At 42.6% G+C, this 17752-nt stretch overlaps 1 protein-coding gene across 4 annotated transcripts in view; it reads left to right on the forward strand.

Annotated features, from left to right (window-relative positions):
* The window catches only part of CTDSP2 (CTD small phosphatase 2), a 71828-nt gene extending 54448 nt beyond the window's left edge, over positions 1-17380 (forward strand). For 2 of the 4 annotated variants that reach the window (XM_042447984.1, XM_042447985.1), the window contains exons 3-8: positions 1638-1676; positions 4448-4549; positions 6786-6842; positions 8284-8376; positions 9610-9795; positions 13211-17380. In XM_042447984.1, the coding sequence (XP_042303918.1) occupies positions 1638-1676; positions 4448-4549; positions 6786-6842; positions 8284-8376; positions 9610-9795; positions 13211-13336 (603 nt within the window). In that variant the 3' untranslated portion in view covers positions 13337-17380. The remainder of the gene's footprint in view (positions 1-1637; positions 1677-4447; positions 4550-6785; positions 6843-8283; positions 8377-9609; positions 9796-13210) is intronic. The other 2 variants (XM_042447987.1, XM_042447986.1) reach the window with 2 other exon arrangements.
* The last annotated feature ends 372 nt before the right edge of the window (positions 17381-17752 follow it).

The following is a 17752-nucleotide window of genomic DNA, read 5'->3' on the forward strand; positions in this document are numbered from 1 at the left end:
ATCCCACAGGATATAAAATCTCTCCTAGATCTGCAGCCACTGAATTGTCTTGCTGTGTATGAGCATCTGTGTGTGTAACTGACTCTTGCTTATGACTTTCCCCCATCTATATCTAACTCCTTTAATAGCAAGCAAGTAGACCCCCCCTCCCACTGATCCATGTTCATAATAACCTATGCTAGTCCTTTTACATGTAAATGGATCCCTCTTGTTCAATTATGAATTGCCTTCAGCACAGACTTACTGATTTGGATTGGAGACAACCACTTCTAGAGCTGTTTCACACATTACCAGTTTCCACAGAATGGGCTACTCTTTAGAAGACAAGGCAAAACCCACATAATAGCAGAGTTCTTCATGGTTGCACATTTGTGTATTTCCCTGTTTGTATGTGGACTGGGAAGCTATGACTAATTAGGATGTGATTGAATATATAAAGTGAAATGCAAATATTAGTGTTCTAGAATAGATCTATTTTTTATACTGCAGTATAAGTAGAAATAAAGCCTCTTACAGGCACTGTTAGTACAGTCACCCCTCCGTTCTCGTGGACTTGAGATCCATGGTCTTGAATATTCATGGAGGGGTGACTTCCGTTAATTTCAGTGGGGCGTGCCCTTGCAGCACATGCCCCACACATGCTTTGGGGGCACATACCTCATTCAAGCCTTTGGGGCTTGAATATCAGCAAGTCTCCATTTTCACTGGGGGTGGGGTTCCGGAATGGGTCAACTGTATTTATCAGTGCTTGGGAAAGTTACATTTCAAGCTACCTTTCCTAGACTCCTTCGGCTAATCTGGTGACTAGCCATGTGGCACAGAGGTTTGGAGAAGTTGCTGTACAAAAACATAACTATTCTAGGCTATGGTTTTTTTAGTCCCATCTCTCCTTTTTGTTGTTGTTGTTTTGTACCTTCAAGTTGTTTTCAACTTATGGTGACCCTAAGGCAAGCCTATCATGGGTTTTCTTGGCAAGATTTGTTCAGAGATGGCTTGCCATTACCTTCTCCTGAGACTGAGAACACCCATTGGTTTTCATGGCCAAGTGGGGAATCAACCCTGAGTTGTAGTCCAGCACTCAAACCATTATGCCACACTGGATGTTTAAGCATATATTTTTGTGTGGATATGTCTCCCCTTCCCTGTAGAAAAAAGAAACAGATTTGAAGTTGTATAATAAAGAAGAGTGCATCTCCTCATGTGCAAAGTATAATTCCCCAAGTGTATGGTTATCCCCATACACTTAGAATTAACAAACAGATATATGGCAGGACTCCCATTCAGAGATGCATCATGGAACCTTTCTCTTTAAAAACTGGCCACAGTCCCCACTTTTCCTCAGCAGCAGTTGTCAGACCAGCTCAGTCCAGGCTTTTGATGCTTGTAGCACTTGTGCCAGCTTGAACCTTATGCCCACCCTTTATACCTGATCATGTACAAAATCTCACTAGCCTTCCTACACTGAAGAAACTCCCTGAGCATAAACTGTGTCATGTGTGAAGCAGCCCGTAGAATCCTACTCCTTAAAATGTGGTGAGTAAATCCAAAGGCTTGCTGAGTTCTTCGATGGTAGCAATGCAATCTCACTTTTTTTCATGATACCTACATCTGTGCTCTCCTCTTTTTCCCCCTTTTAGTCTGATCTGTTGCAGTGTCTTCAGTACCAGTTTTACCAGGTATGTTTTTGTACCTAAGTGGAGGGAAATCTGTGCCTCCTCTTTAATCAGGACTTTTTACCTTGTACATGTGTGCACATATGCATTTCTTCACTATGAACAACTCAGCTTCAGATCCACCCATTTGAATAAGTGTGATTAAGTTTGCTCATTATTTGGTCACTTTGCCAAGTTGGAGACTTTGGCTATAAACTGTGGCTTCTGAAGGCTAGTCTACATGTAAGCAAGCGTAGTGTGGGAATTGGGGCACATTTTTGCACATTCACATCGATGGTTATGTATCTCCACTTGGCTGTGCAAATTTGCATCTATTCACCTTCCCTCTGTCAAAATGCACAACCATGCGAATGCATGCGAAACAGATGGACTGCCACATATATGATAGTGCATTTCTGCGGACTTCTGCAGATACTCTGGGGGAAAAACATGAAGTTTTTTCCTGCTGAGCTTAAGGAGTTATTCAGAGGGGCACAAAAAGCCTGAACTCCTGTGAGTCACGTGTGGCCAGATCACATTCCATTGTGCTGGAATGAGGAGTATTTTAAATGTGTAGACTCCTTAGACTTTAGCAGATGCTAAGTTAACCATGGCTACATCTCATTGAAACCAATAGAGCAAATTTGTCATGGTTCCCTCCAGTACCACTGTTTTCAATTCCTTCCAGTAATGCTTAATCATAAGTTAATTATGGCAGTTCCTCTCCCCTGATCATTTTTCCTACAGTGAGGGCAAGAAATGTTCTTAGGCAAAAGAAGAAGACGACATAGTAGTAGTAGAGGAAGAAGAAAGCAGGGGACGAGAGGAAACCTGAGATTCTCAGGGTTCAAATATTAGCTGTACAATGTATGCACAGTCCTCGTATGTGTGAGAGAGTGAGATTATGCCTGTTTGTGTTCATATGTATGAGCAAGAGAGGGATGCAGTCCTTTGCTTACTACGGAAATTTCTCTCACTGCCCTGTGGAAATGGGGAGAGAACTGCCTTCTTCTCGTCCACCTGCATGCGTAAATCTGTCATAACCCAGTTCATACAAAGAGCAGATACTGGCATGTATCCGAACTTTGGTGTTAACACCAGTATGATACTGTTTTCACCATTATTGCTCCCTCCTGTGGAATCCTGGGATTTGTAATTTGGTGTTATAAAAATTATAGTGCTAAGAGACTGAAGTATACTAGGGCCCTTAGGCACTACACAATCATAACACAATGATTCCACATAGGCTGCCTTCTAGGAATTCCTGGGGAATTTGTAGTTTGCTTGGAGGCACCAGAAGGGGTTGCCCTGGCTGAGGTTTCTAAAGGCACCTTCCTGAATGTCCAATCCCAGGATTCCATAGGAGGGAGCCCTGGTGGTTCTGTTCACCAAACTACAAGTCCCAGGAATCTGTAGAATGGAGCTATAATGCTTAAAAGGACATTTCAGTGCTATAATTGTGTCATTTAGACATACTTTTGGTAAAATTATTATTGGGGTCTTGAACTTGTAGCTTTAGATAAAGGTTCCCATGACTGAATGTTTCCTCGTTTGGTAAGGGAAGGGCTGTTGGCACATACAAAGCCAGCATATCCTGGAGAAGACTCTGTTCCAAATTTCCTTGCTCTCTGGTTTTCTACATGAAGGAAAGCCCTATCCTGCAGTTGAAAATGGTAGAGCCCAGGAACAGCATCAACCACACTGTGGGGACATTGTCTATATAGGTTCCACATATGGGAAGCTGTTGACACTCTGCAATCTATTGTGTGGTCTGGACTGTTCTCTCTCCCACCCCCCCCACCCCCAATTCCTGTGTGATAGATTTTAAAAACCGCACACATTTATAGTGTATCTTTCTACGCTCAAGGGTGGCTTTCATGCAGCCAGGTCCTGGTGAATGCATTTTTGAGGTTTGTTGTTGTGTGCCTTCAAGTAATTTCCTACTTATGGCAACCCTAAGGCAAACTTATCATAGAGTTTTCCTGGCATGATTTGTTCAGAGGCGCTTTGCCATTGCCTTCCCTGGAGGATGAGAGAGTGTGACTTGCCCAAGGTCACTGAGCAGGGAATCAAATTGAGTGGGGAATCGAACCCTGGCCTCCAGTCATAGTCCAACACTCGAATTACTATGCCATGCTGGCATTTTTTGTTAAATGCACCCTTCTGTATCAGAAGAGTGTGTTCAGCTCAGGTGGCCTTCCAGTGTTCGTGGAAGAGCAATTTAGAGAAGAAAAGCTTATTGTGAGACACTAAAGTGGTAAAGGCTCAATACAAGGCCTTTATTACCTCAGTGAGAATAAGAGAGGAGTCTTTGCTGAGGGTTATGTAAGCACCAAATCAGAATAATGCTTCCACATCTTTTCATATTTTTACTTATTTATTAATGGCATTCTGCCTTTCCACCAAAATGTGCTCAAGAAAGCTAACAGCAATGGTACCAGTGTAATATAATATAGTAAAATTAATTAAAGCACCAATGAAACACACAATTAAAAAAAACTAAACATCTATGTCAATAGAAACAACCCATTAAATTACACGGTATTCAAGTTTCTGGGCTGTCTATTGGGGGGTAAGTAGGGTTACTGTGTAGGGGACCAAATATATTTTTCTCTGTCTAGTTGTTTTGACCCCTCCTGTCTTTCTCTGCACTGAAGATGGACAAACTGCTAAATTAAGCCCATTTCAAAGGGTTGAATATCAAGTTTCCCTAGTGCTTGAAGCTTATTAAATATGTCCTTACCAAAATGATTCACAGTCCTAGTGGTAGTCAAAAGTTTCCTCTCTTCTTCTAGATTCCTGGGACATGCCTTCTCCCTGAGGTGACTCAGCAAGACCAGGGCCGAATTTGTGTGGTGATTGATCTGGATGAAACCTTAGTGCACAGCTCCTTCAAGGTGAAGTCCTGGAGATGCTCCCTACTTTCTTCAGAGGGGATGTGATGGGGTCAGAAACAGTTATGAGAGACAAAATGAGAGTTGTTGTTTATTGTATTATGTGCCTTCAAGTTATTTCTCACTTATGGCAACCCTAAGGTGACACCTCTATCATGAGGGCTTTCTTGGCAGAATTTGTTTAGAGAGGTTTGCCCCTTTGCCTTCCTCTGAGGCTGAGAGAGTGTGACTTGCTCAAGATCATCAGTGAGTTTCCATAACTGAGCAGGGATTCCAACTGTGGTCTTGCAGTGTCCTAGTCCAGTACTTAAACCATGCTGGCTCCCAAAGTGAGAGTATTGCCCCCACCAATGAGAATGAAGCTATTGCCCCACCATATGAAATTTCCCTTCAGTTCTTAAATGTTTGTCTATCATTACAGAAAAAAGATGCAGAAAATCATTCACATCTTTATATTCGATGTGTTCACATTCCCTTAGTAGCTTTGCCTGCTCCTTTTCTCTGGAAGCCTAAAATGCCCAACTCAAGTCTTAAGTTAGCTGCATTGCTAGATATTTGGGAAATGAAGGAAAATTTCATCAGGGGCAGTAGAATTCTTAAAAGATGGACAAAAAAATCCTCATTTCCCCCTCTATGTAGCTACACTCCAGAGGAGGGGCAAGGTACACTGACAAAGAGAGCAGAGAGGGGCAAGTGAAGGGACAAGGTACCTAGCACTCTACTTCAGAGGGATTGCATAGTTTGGTGGAACAAACTTTCCAAGAGATTGGACTAAATCTGAATGATAGTCCCAACTGGAGACCTATTGAATCGATGGAAACCTGGTAAATCTGCATGTATGTAAGTTCCATTGGCCCAGTGTGTCTACTCTTGAGAGAGACTAACAACAGAATCAAGCTGTTAATTCCACATTTTATGAGAAGTTCTGTCTGTTCTTGTTTCCAGTGTGGTTTTCAACTAGTTAGTGGAGGTATCTTTCAGCTTAATAGGATGATTTTTTTAGTGATTCTCCTCTTTCCCTTGTAGCCTCAGACTCAAATCTGTTTTAGGATTTGAGGGAGGTGCCTTCCAGATCAGATTTGGGTGGGTTCAGGAGTAAAGGAGAAACAATTAAAAATCATCCCCATGCCACTGTAGATATTCCCCATCAGCAGAGTGATACTACTTGAAAACCACCTAGAGCATTAAATGGCATCGGAGGTGCTGGCTCAGATCTTGTGAGATGACCAGAGAACACCAGCTTCTCTGGAGGCCAGGTCTTGTACTCTCTATATCTGGGCAAAGATTTAAAAGGGCAGAGAATTGGAAAAGGACTGGTTCGACGCAGGTCAGCTCCTGAGCATTCCAGTAGCATGTGAATGAAGCGGTAAAAGTTTTCTGGGAGATGACTGCAAAGAGATTGGAGCTTTATGGGCTGGAGAAAAGTAGCTCAACTACATCGTTTTCCCTCTGAACCCTACATTTTCTAAACTCAGAAGAGCTTGGACTTTGATTGTGTGTACTGGTTTTTGTGCACAGTGCAATGAGAAGCTGAAATGCTGGTTTATGAAGAATCAACTCAGTTCTTCCCATTATTATTGAATCTGATTGTGGGAGAAAGGCGGGATATAAATCCTTGAAATAAATTAAAAAACTAATACATTTGAATAAATGACCTCAGTGTCAGTCTCCAGTCCTACCTAACTTAAGGTTGGATATAACATCTGGAGGGCTTTGTGATTGCTGTCCCTGGTCCAATAAGTGCTTCTGGGAATGGAGGAGGAGCCTGGTTTATTCATGACAGTTTCCAGTTCTATTTTCACATCTGATTTTCTATGTTTGGAAGATGGATTTGAGCTCCTTTTTTCTCCATCAAATCTCTTCACACAGATTGTACCTCTAGAAGCAATTATTTTTATAATGTATCTGATCTTTAATTCTGAGCAGCAGATTAGAAGGAACAGAAGAGCTCTCAATTGGAAACAGAAATAGTAGAGACTCAATCTATTATTCCCCTGACTATTCAATACTACAGGTATTAGTGACTGTGATCATCATTTTAAAATTGTACAAACTGGTTTTGCAATAGAAACAGAAGCAAACATACTGAATAAAAAATGGTGGTTTAAGAAAAACCTGAAGAAGCTGAGGAGGCAGATTTCCAATGATGTACAGAGACTGGGGTGGAACAGAAGCAAGGGGAAGACCTGAATAGCAATAACTACCAAAATTAACATTTTCTTTTTAAACCATTCTTTAGCCCATCAACAATGCTGACTTCATAGTGCCTGTTGAAATAGAAGGAACAACCCATCAGGTAAACCTACAGTGTGGGAGTTGTGGTTTGCTTTATTTGTTTGCTTGCCTGTTTTGAGGTATCTATTCTGGAAATGGTTAGTTAATCTGGCTGGCTGGCCAGGAAGACCTCTCTTACGCCGATGCTGCAAAGAAGAGAATGAAGACCATTCTATGAAGGCTTCAGCCTGGTTCAAGTAATCCAGGATAGGCTGTTACCAGGCAGCACGGCCTATTCTTGATTACTTGTTTCAGGAGGCGGCCCTTTTCACACAGGTACCAGGTTGGATCACTTGGATCAACAGTTCAGCAATGGGCACCTCAGGAAAAAGAAGTGGATCCAGGTGAGGGATGATGAGAATCCCTCAGGAATTGGTTTTCCACTGCTCACTGCAATGTCTATGGCAGCTATTAACATACAGTTCTGGAATCACATCTGATTTTCTATGTTTGGAAGATGGCTTTGAGCTAATGAGTAATTATTTCCTTACCTGCCAGCAAGGAAAGTGTTCTTTTATTGGGCCTGTAGCATTTCACTTTGCTCATGTTAAAAGACTGGTAGCCATGGTGGGGGTGCCCTTTAAAAGCCTGATTGGTAGGAGTGAGGTTCTGTTCTTTGCTAAGAATCAAAATGTTAGTACTGAAGAGAAGCAGGAACTTGGTGCAGTTTTTCCCATAATGTCTCCAAGCTACAGGCAACTGAAAGCTGAAGACTGTTGGGCCAGAAAAGGGTAAAATCTAGTAGGGCCTAGACTCTGAGACCCAATGATGCTCGCTTTGGAGGAGCCTTCTTTGTACACAATATGTAAAAGATTGTGAAATGGCTGCTTAGACTGATATTTTGTAAGTCCAATTGTACCAAGTTTTCTTGTGCATACTAAAGCATTTCCCAAAATGAATGCAGTGTTATGACTTTTCCTGAACCTTTGGCTGGATTATATGTTACACTCATACACGTAAGGCTCCAGTTAGCTACTGAAATCTCCCCATATCTCTGCATTTATGTTGTTCAACAAACACAGATCATCAAAGATGAGGAACCAGGGGTCCTCAAAATGTTGTTCAACTACACTTTCCATCATGCCTGAGCATTGGTTATGCTGAGTGAGGCTGATGGGAACTGGAATCTAGCACCATCTGGAAGGTCACAGATTCCTTAGCTGTGCTAAAGGTTGCTGAAAAAAGGGGACTGAAAAAGGTTGAAGGAAGCAGCCTGATTTGTGTGTGGGGTGGTGGTGGTGGTGGTGGTGGTGGTGTTGGAAAAAAGCAATGATCCGAGAAAGGGATATGCATCCCTTACCCATCCTTTGATTCTATACCAATGACTGGTGGTTGCATGCTTTGGCACACATGACCGCAATCTCCTGTTTGAGTTTGTAGTGTGTAGAGTCTGGCTGTAAGGTGGGTTATAGATATAAGTACTTTTGTCATGCCATTTCCTGACCTCTGATGCTAACCCCTAGGTCTATGTACTGAAGAGGCCATTTGTAGATGAATTCCTGAGGCGGATGGGAGAGCTGTTTGAGTGTGTGCTCTTCACTGCCAGCTTGGCTAAGGTGAGAGGAGTGAGGACGGTCTCATGTGAACATAAGGGTGGGAGAGTGTCTTGCTGCTTCCAGCCAGTGAGAAAGGCAGGCTGCAGATATAGGCCTACTTGCTGGCAGCTATTGTCTGAGCTAAGCTTTCTTCTTATTTATTTGTTTGTTTGTTTTGTTAAAATTAGAAAAATTCACATATCATTCTTGCTTACAAGTTGTCACCATATTTCATATGCCAATAAAATAAAATAAATCAATTCAGTTTAACTTCTCCATTTACAAGCTGATTTTATATGTCCTTTTATAATTACATTTCATTATCTTTTTTTAATATATGAGTTTATTAATACAAGCTTCTACCTTACAATATTCCAAGTATTCATATCCTATCTCAAAACTCTGCTCAATTATTAACTAATCACTCATATACAAACAAATAATATTTCTTTTATCTATTGCCCCCCTCCGTCCCTCCCACACATACTGGGAACGGGATTACATTTCATTATCTCTTCTTTCTCAATGTCCTTTCTACTTTCTTTTCTCTTCTGTTCATTGCCTACTGTTATCTATATTCAGTATTTACATATCTTTTTTAACCTACCAGTGTCATATATATATATATATATATATATATATATATATATATATATATATATATATATATATATTAATACTAATATATCTGTATTATTCCAATAATTTATAAGTTTATATTTTATTCCTTTCCAGTTTTTTCTTGTTTTTCTTATCAATAGATGGTCTTATATATTAATATTCCTCAAAATTTAATACAGATGTGTCACCCCATTTCTTTTTCCAAAATTCTGTCACTTTCAACCAATCCTTCTTAAAGTTGTTGTGTGCGTTCAACTCATTTCCAATTTATTGCGACCTAAGGCTATCATGGGGTTTTCTTGGCAAGATTTGTTTAGAGGAGGTTTGCCACTGCCTTCCCATGAGGCTGAGGGCATGTGACTTGCCCAAAGTCACCCAATGGTTTTCCATGGCCAAGGTGGGAATCACTATGACATGCTACAACTTTATTTATGTATTATTGATCTATTATTATTATTTTTAACAAAATCTGTGCCAGGTACTAGATCCTATATTTGCATGATCTGATTACAAATGGATTGATCTCACAGATACTTGGCTTCATGCTTTCTCCTTGTTGAATTTTTTAGTTTGTATGCTGAAACCTATTTATAATAGCTAGTATAAATGTTATTGTATTATCGTTCTGTCCAGTATGCTGACCCAGTAACTGACCTGCTGGACAAATGTGGAGTCTTCCGAGCTCGCCTCTTCCGGGAGTCATGTGTGTTTCACCAGGGTTGTTATGTTAAGGACCTCAGCCGATTGGGTCGTGATCTACGTAAAACCCTCATCTTGGACAATTCTCCTGCCTCCTACATCTTCCATCCTGAGAATGCGGTGAGCATTGTTTGTGATTTTTTACACGTAGTGGTTAGTGTTGGGACTGGGGACTGAGCAGTAGCTGGAATTGCCTGCCTGCTCCAGGCCCTGAGATATCAACACCAAAACCTGAGAAACAGGAAAAACCCCTCAGTAAGTCATAGAGTATAGGCCCCGATGATGATACAAGGAGCAAACCCTACTGATGTCATGAAGCACAACAACCCTCAGTACCACCTACATTGGCACAGAATGTGGCAGGCAGACAGAAAATGCCAAGTCTAACAAATGAGGAACACACCGACCTACCCACCCACCCACACCCACATTTCAAGACAGTGTTCTTAATTTAGGATTCCTCCCCCACCCTCTTAGGAGGCTATGAGATCTGTGAAACCTAGTGACAGAGTGTGCTTCTTCTGAGATGGAAGTCTGTAACAATACTTTCAGGCTTTCTACAGAGAAGAGCTGCTTTCCGACTGATCACCTCCATGAATGTCTATTCTTCCATCCTTCAAATGTAGTCCTTCCTGACATGCTAGTTTCCCACATGCACAAAGGTTTTAACATGAGGAAATATTCAAGCATGAGACCTCTTTCTCAGTCACACACATGCACCACATTCTCAGGAAGAATGTACCATGTTCTTTCTGCTCTCTTGATATCTGGATTTATTCACAACACCACCCATTTTTCTTAACACCACCTCCAAACAATTCTCAGTTCTCTCCAACTTCTTCTCCAGATGGAAAAAAGAATTGTAACTCTAATTGGTAAAGCAGGGGTAGGGAAGATGTAGTCTGTGAGCTGCATGAGAATCCTGCCCCCACTATTTGGTCCCATCAGCATTTCCCTAAAAGAATTTTACCCCCCCCCAGAAAAAACACCCCTTATTGAAAATGCCTCTATGTTCCCAGGAATTATGTGGACAAGCCTCTCACCAGGTTATTTTAAGATTTATCTTTTTTAAAAAAATTATTTATTTTGGCCAGGAGGTAAAACAGAAATCAGTCTTTTGGTTTTCTTCCTTACTGAAAAAAACTCCTCTTCTCTACATGAAACAGCCTAGGAACCCCCCTAAACATATCAGAATTGCCACTCCTCCATGGCCCATAGGCAGCATGGGGTGGTTTTGGTGCATTTTTAAAAAAGATTTTAAAATATTGGACAGTATGGCGGAGGGCAGTTGCCCACTCCTGCTCTAGAGAGTGTTCATCAGAACAAACAGTTAACATTTGCATGGTTTTACAGAAACCAATTAATAATAGTGGCAACAATTCTAATTTTCAGTGTTTATACTGTAGCATCTGGTTAACTTTGTCTATAGTTTAGATTTTGTAATCCCTGCTTTAAAATTAAATACTGTATTAATTCAATATTTTGGACATAAATGTGAATGCATTCATTTTCCAGTGTTATCTTTAAAAAATCTGTAAGGCTTTGTAACTTCCTGATAGCAATAGCAATAGGAAGTACATTTCTACACTGCTTACCAGTGCACTTAAGCACTCCCTAAGTGGTTTACAATGTGTAAACTAATTGCCCCCAACTAGCTGGGCACTCATTTTAGTGACCTCAGAAAGATGCTAGGCTAAGTTGACCCTGAGCCCCTGCTTGAGATTGAACTCACAACCTTGTGGTGAGTGACAGAGTACAGGCACTGCACTACCAGGGCTCCTTACTGCGCCACCATGGCTCCTGATGTGAAGGCAAATACATTTCTTCATATTATTTTCAGCCATTATTTTCATATTCCTGATAAACAGGAATCAAGTTACTACTACAACCAGGACCAGCCCTGCCATTAGGCATAGTGAGAGAGCCATTTCCGGCATACTTTGAATAGTGAATTATTTATTTATTTCTGTCCCACCATTTTCCCCATTTGAGGCACAAAGTGGTTAAAAAGTTTTAAAAAACAAATAGCTAAAAAAATCGCAAAGTTCAAAAGTTTAAAAAAGAGATTAAATTATGAATAAAACTGAAATCAGATTAAAACACACACCATCAAGCATGCACACACACATACCAACATAGCAATAACAACAGTCAGCACATTGTTTAGGTGAGATGGAAGATCCAGCTAATTGTTTAGGTGAGAAGGGCCTTATAGCCTTATACAATCAGTCATCAACTGTATGTTGAAACAGAGAAGTCTTTACTTGTCTGTAAAACTAAAGTAGGGAGGATGCCAGTTTAACTTGTCTGTGAATTTCCAGAGCCTTGGGGCAGCCACTGAGAAGACCCTCTCCCATGTTCCCACCAGATATATCCATGAGAGAGGTGGAATAGAGAAAAGAGTCTTCCCAGCAGATTTCAAAGCATGGGCTAGTTCATAATGGAGAATACACTGGTCCCCCGGGTTACGAAATACCCAGGTTACGAAATTTTCGGGATACGAATAAATCCCATAGGGATTTATTGTTTCGGCTTACGAAGGTTTTTTCGGGTTACGAAAAAACCTCGGCGCTATTTTCAATGGAGCCGCGGCGGAGCCGCGGCTTTTTTTCCATTAGCGCCTATGGGCTATTCGGCTTACGAAGTATCCCGGGTTACGAAAGCGGCGGCGGAACGAATTAATTTCGTAACCCGGGGTACCAGTGTATGGTCCTTCAAATAACCTGGACCTGAGCTATATACCGTACTTTCCATTGTATCAGATGACTGGGCGTATAAGACGATCCCCCAACTTTTCAAGTTAAAATATAGAGTTTGGGATATATTCACCGTATAAGATGACTCCCTCTTCATAACAAATAAAATTAAAAACCGGCTACATGCACAGGTTCCCCAGGCCTCTGCTGAGGCCTGCAAAGCCTGCCTCACATGCAGGCAACACCCTGGCCTACTATAGGCCGAGTTAAGGGGGCCTGGCGGCCACACACACCACCCTAAGGGACTTCCGGAGGCCTGGAAGCTGGCAGCTGGCAGTGCACGCACACCGGCTTCAAGGAGCCTCCTTGGCTTGTGGTGGAAAGGAGTAATAGAGTTGGGTATCATCTGCATACTGATGGCACTGAATCCCAAGACTCTGGAAAAACTCTTACAGTAGATTCATGTATATGTTAAATAGTGTATCTTAAACCTGTTCCAGTAGTTTCATGAATATATTAAATATTGCTTCTCGGCCTTTTGGCAAAGATCAAGTGTGTAGTGTATATGTTAAATAATATCAATCCACATGCCACCAGCCAAGGGACTTAGCGGGAGTCCACCAGGAAGGCACTCTAAAACAATGGTCCCAAGTCCCATATCAGCAAGACACCAAAATAAAGTGAATGCCCTAAGGTATTAAGCACCTTGAACTGAGGGAGAGGGATACCAAAATGAAGTCCTTAGATTATTCTGTTTCCAAAAGTCCTGTTTCCTACCGCCTATGTACACCCCCTCTCCTGCACCATTCTCCAGACTGACCTCTCTTTGTACTCTGTAGGTGCCGGTACAGTCTTGGTTTGATGACATGGCGGACACTGAGCTGCTGAACTTGATCCCAATCTTTGAGGAGCTGAGTGAAGCAGAGGACGTTTATACCAGCCTCGGTCAACTAAGGGCACCCTAAAGCCCTCCTAGCACTATGCCCAAAGGGGAACTTTTTCACTCAGTGCCTTCAGTATTGGCCAGGAGGAAGGGAGGGGAACAGCACATGTGTTACCCATGACCCTCCCACACGGCAGATGCAAGAACGTTGAGGGCAATAACCTGCCTGGCCACTCATTAGGTTAGGCCAGAGCGGTTTCCAACCAGGGTATGGCCAGACGCCAGAGCCTCTGGCCTTTCCACCCCAATCTGGGGACATCCAAGAAGGATGCCCCCTCCCCAACAGCGCTCATATCTATGCACTGCAGGGACTCAGGCAGTATCAAGGGGGATATTTCCTCCCCTCCTCACACCATGGAGGCTCTACTTTCTTTCTGCCCCCTACCCGCATTTGCTGCAGGGTGATGATTCACTGTGGATATTGTCCATGCAGCTCAGACGGCCTTCCCCCTTCTCCCTCAGCAACCTAAAACAATGCCAAATGATTTGTTTGGCATTTCTTTTTTTTTTATTTCTTTTTTCAAAAAAGGTATTTTCCTCTTCCTCACCCTTTTCGGATGCTCCTGAGAGAGCTGCTTTACCCAGACCCCAGGAATACAGCCCTGGAGCTAAGGATATTTGGAGCCTTATCTTCTCTCAGGCAGGACAGGGCTCCATGTGAGGACCTCCCCTTGTCTCTCAAATATTTTTCTCTGCCCTTTCCAGGCACCATGAAGAAGGATTCTGTTTAGCTATTGGGTTTCATGTAGGAAAGATTTCTTCTTGCCTTTCATACATGGCTAGAAAGTGGTGGTGGTGGGGACTGTAGCTGAAGCCATGTTGTGCATCTTCCTTTGTCCTGCTCTTTACAACACTTCTCCTTCAGAGAAATCAAGCCCATGCATTCAAGGGGCTTAGTCCCTAATTTTCCTTTGCTCAAAAGAAGCATTTAATCTGGTTTGCACCCTATCCTTGTGCCTGGAATATGCCTGCAGGTGAAAGATAAGGCCCAAGGAAGTGAAGACCTTGCAAAACCCCTCTAATATTAGTGGCATAGCCTAGTTAAAGACTTAGACTAAAACAGTTAACCCACCCAGTCCCTTCACACTCCATATCGGTTTAGAATCAGCATTATAGATGATCCTGCACTCCAGGCCTAGTCTTGTTTGGGGGAGGGAGCAGAACTAAACTAGTTTTAAGCAACATCTCTTGCCTTAAACATTTGCCTTGTTACTTCACCCAGTTTGCAGGTCGGACCGCTGTCAGTTCCTCTGTCCTCACTGAGAGTGGATGCTAGCCTGAGGGATAGGAGGATGTGACTTTGGCCCGTCAGTGTCTTACCCCCTTTGATGGTGCCCAGGCAACCAGGACATCACCTGTCTTCCTGCTCAGGACTCATATTAGGGCCCATCATGAAAACTTGAAAACCCAGCCCTTTGGGTGGCCTCAGGGAATCATGGACTAGCATACTAGAAGCTGCAGCAGGGGGAAGTGGAGGGGGACACGTTGTTTCTTGTGTGCGCACAACCTGTTTGTTCCATGTTGCATTTTTGAGGGAAGTAAGGGGAGGCTTGAGCGCTGCCTTCCCTTGCCTGTGCCCTGCAGCTGCTTAAGAGCAAGTGACTGTGCCTCCTTCTTGTCAGGTTCTCTCTGGGCCAAGCCTCCATGGAGCAGTTTGGATGCCCTGCTCCTTTCACTGCACCCTCCCTCAGCCTTGTCAAGTGGTGTCAGTCAGCTCTGAAAAACCAAATGTATACAGGGGTTTTTGTTACTATTTATATGATACGGAGCTGCCAGCCTCATTTAGGGTAACAAGCCAGAGCCACTCATTCTCCCCTTTCCCCTCCTCACGGCACGGTACGCTACCCTTCCTAGTCATGTCTTCACATGCTGTCAACAGGTGCTTTTGAAGTGCCGTGCAGTGAAAGGACAACCAAATGTTTAAATTTAAAGCCAGCTTGCTTTCGCTTGCTTTCCTTCCCATAAGCAATACACTGCAAGTGACTCCATGTTGTTAATGGTTGTGTGACGAGAGAAGCAGAGATTCTTCAGGGCTCTTTTTCGTTCCTTTATGTATTTCTGGTGCTGCATCATGCTTGGATCCAAGTGGTGGGCTGAGAGGTCTCTCATCACTAGGTGGGAGGCTCAAAAGGACCAAAGCTTCAAAGACTTGCTGTTGGTTTGAGTGGGCAGGCAGTTCTTTACTCTGCCCAAAACACTGCTTAAAAGTTTAATTATTAAGTGTGTGGATTGGCTGCTATCTGACCTGCAAGTTTTGACTATGTGTGTGCCTGTCAGCTCAGATGTGCAGGCTAGGCCTCAACTTGCTCTTGAGAGGCATCAGCTTCTCTCCTACTTTCAATATAAAACTCTGCCCCTCTCTTTGCCACAGTTGCCAATGGTCCATATCGCCATTGGAAAGGGTATCATGGGGGAATGTCTCCAACTTGGTAGAGGACAGGATGACCAGGTGACCTAACCGCAAAGGAGGATAAGGCACCACAAAATGTAGGACATTTGAGGGAAATGTAGGACATTTGGAAATAAAAGCTGAAAACCCTCATATAAAGACAAATCTATGCTTCTTAGTCATGCACAAAATGGAGGACATTTTGAAATTCCTCCTAGACAAAAGGTTGAAATGTAGGGAAAAAAAGGAAAGGAAATGTAGGATGTATCCTGGGAAAGGAGGTCACCCTGGTCCCTCTCCCCTCCCCCCAAATATTGGCCAGTCAGCTGTTGTTTCTCTCTACAACATAAAGCCTTAAATGTTGCAAAGTTAATGAATGCTGGAAAGAACAAAACCTCTTTGTCACTCCTTCCTGGTTGAGTCCTTGCTCCCTGCTTCATCTTTGCCCTTTCTTAGCTGAAGAGAAACCACACACCACACTCTGGGCCCTTTCTCCAAATATGAAGCTGTCTTTGTAACTCCACTGTGCTGAGTTTCAAAACTCTCCCCTTGATGGGAAAAACCCTAGCAATGACACTCCTGTTGTTTTCATTCCCTCTAGTGCAGGCAAATGAAAGGTACTCTGCAATTACTCCAGAATTGCTTCTTTCTCCTCTGCCCTAAAGATAAGCCTGAGTTGGGTTTGGGATTACTGGTTCCCCCACCAAATTGCAGGCTGTTCTGCATGTAGCAGGATCTTTGTGGCAATTGCTTCATCTGAATGAGGCAGCAAATGAGCAACTTGAACACATCCATATGCTATTAGGAAATACCTTTGGTGAAAGAAATGTGAAATTTTGGTCTGTCAAATGATGGATCCTGTCAAACAATCACACTCTGGTGGGGCGGATAGAAGGGTAAGAGAGTAGTAGAGGAATTAGTTGTGTGGATTCACTCTGAGCGGGGGACTTGCTTTTTAACTCACATCCCCACTCTGAGAGTAAGACCTGTTTAGCCTTTGATAGCCATAAGGATGCCTGGGCCAAAATGCCAATGTTGGGATTGTGCCTTGATCAAACCCAGCTGGTGATGAGGGCCAAACACCAGCCATTAAATGGCTCTAGCACTTAACCTGGGGTGTGCCTTTTAGGAATGCCTTATGTAGCCACTCCACCGATGCCACCACACAGACATTTGCTGTATCTGCGGATTTTTTATCCACAGATTCAAGCATCCATAGGTTGAAAATATTTTTAAAATACATAAATTCCAAAAAAGCAAACCTTGATTTTGCCATTTTACTATGCCATTGCATTTAATGGGACTGGAGCACCCATGGTTTTTGGTATCCACACAATGTCCTGAACCAAACCCCACTGGATACCAAAGGTCCACTGTACTACTTGTATTCACTTGTGCTTGGGTGCTCCTGCTTCATAAAGGGAGTGGTAGCTGGTGCTTTTCAGTAATGAGGGCCCTGAACTTTCTCTTTTTCTCTTCACCTCACCGAAGTGTAAAAAAACATCAGTTGCCTTTGTCACATGTCCTCACTTGCTGTTTTTTGGGGTTTTGTTTTAATTGTGTTTTAATTGAGAAAAAATATCCCAAAACTTGAAGCCGGCATTGTTGCCGTTTCGATCTCTTTCTATTTTTGAAATCTTTGTATTAACTGCAATTAAATAAATTTTTAAAAAGAAAGCAAGTAGTATGTTTATCTTTTCCCCTCCTCCCTGCAATCTTGGGATAGAAGAAAAAGAGTTTTGCCTCTGAGCAGACCATTCCTGAGGGTAAACATTTCTTGCTGTGGAAAGAAACACAATTCAAAAATCACCACAGCCTCAGCAAGTTCACAAATGACTTCAGCATGAGTAGCTAATACCCCAGAGGAAAAGGATCAAAATTCAAGATAACCTGAATAGACTAGAAAGCTGGGCCAAAGCTAACAAAATGAATTTCAGCATGGAGAAATGCAAGGTACTGCACTTAGGGCGGAAAAATGAAATGCACAGATATAGGATGGGGGACACTTGGCTGAATGAAACTACATGTGAAAGGGATCTGGGAGTCCAA

The sequence above is a fragment of the Sceloporus undulatus genome, chromosome 2 (assembly GCF_019175285.1).
Source record: "Sceloporus undulatus isolate JIND9_A2432 ecotype Alabama chromosome 2, SceUnd_v1.1, whole genome shotgun sequence".
NCBI classification, from domain to species: Eukaryota; Metazoa; Chordata; class Lepidosauria; order Squamata; family Phrynosomatidae; genus Sceloporus; species Sceloporus undulatus.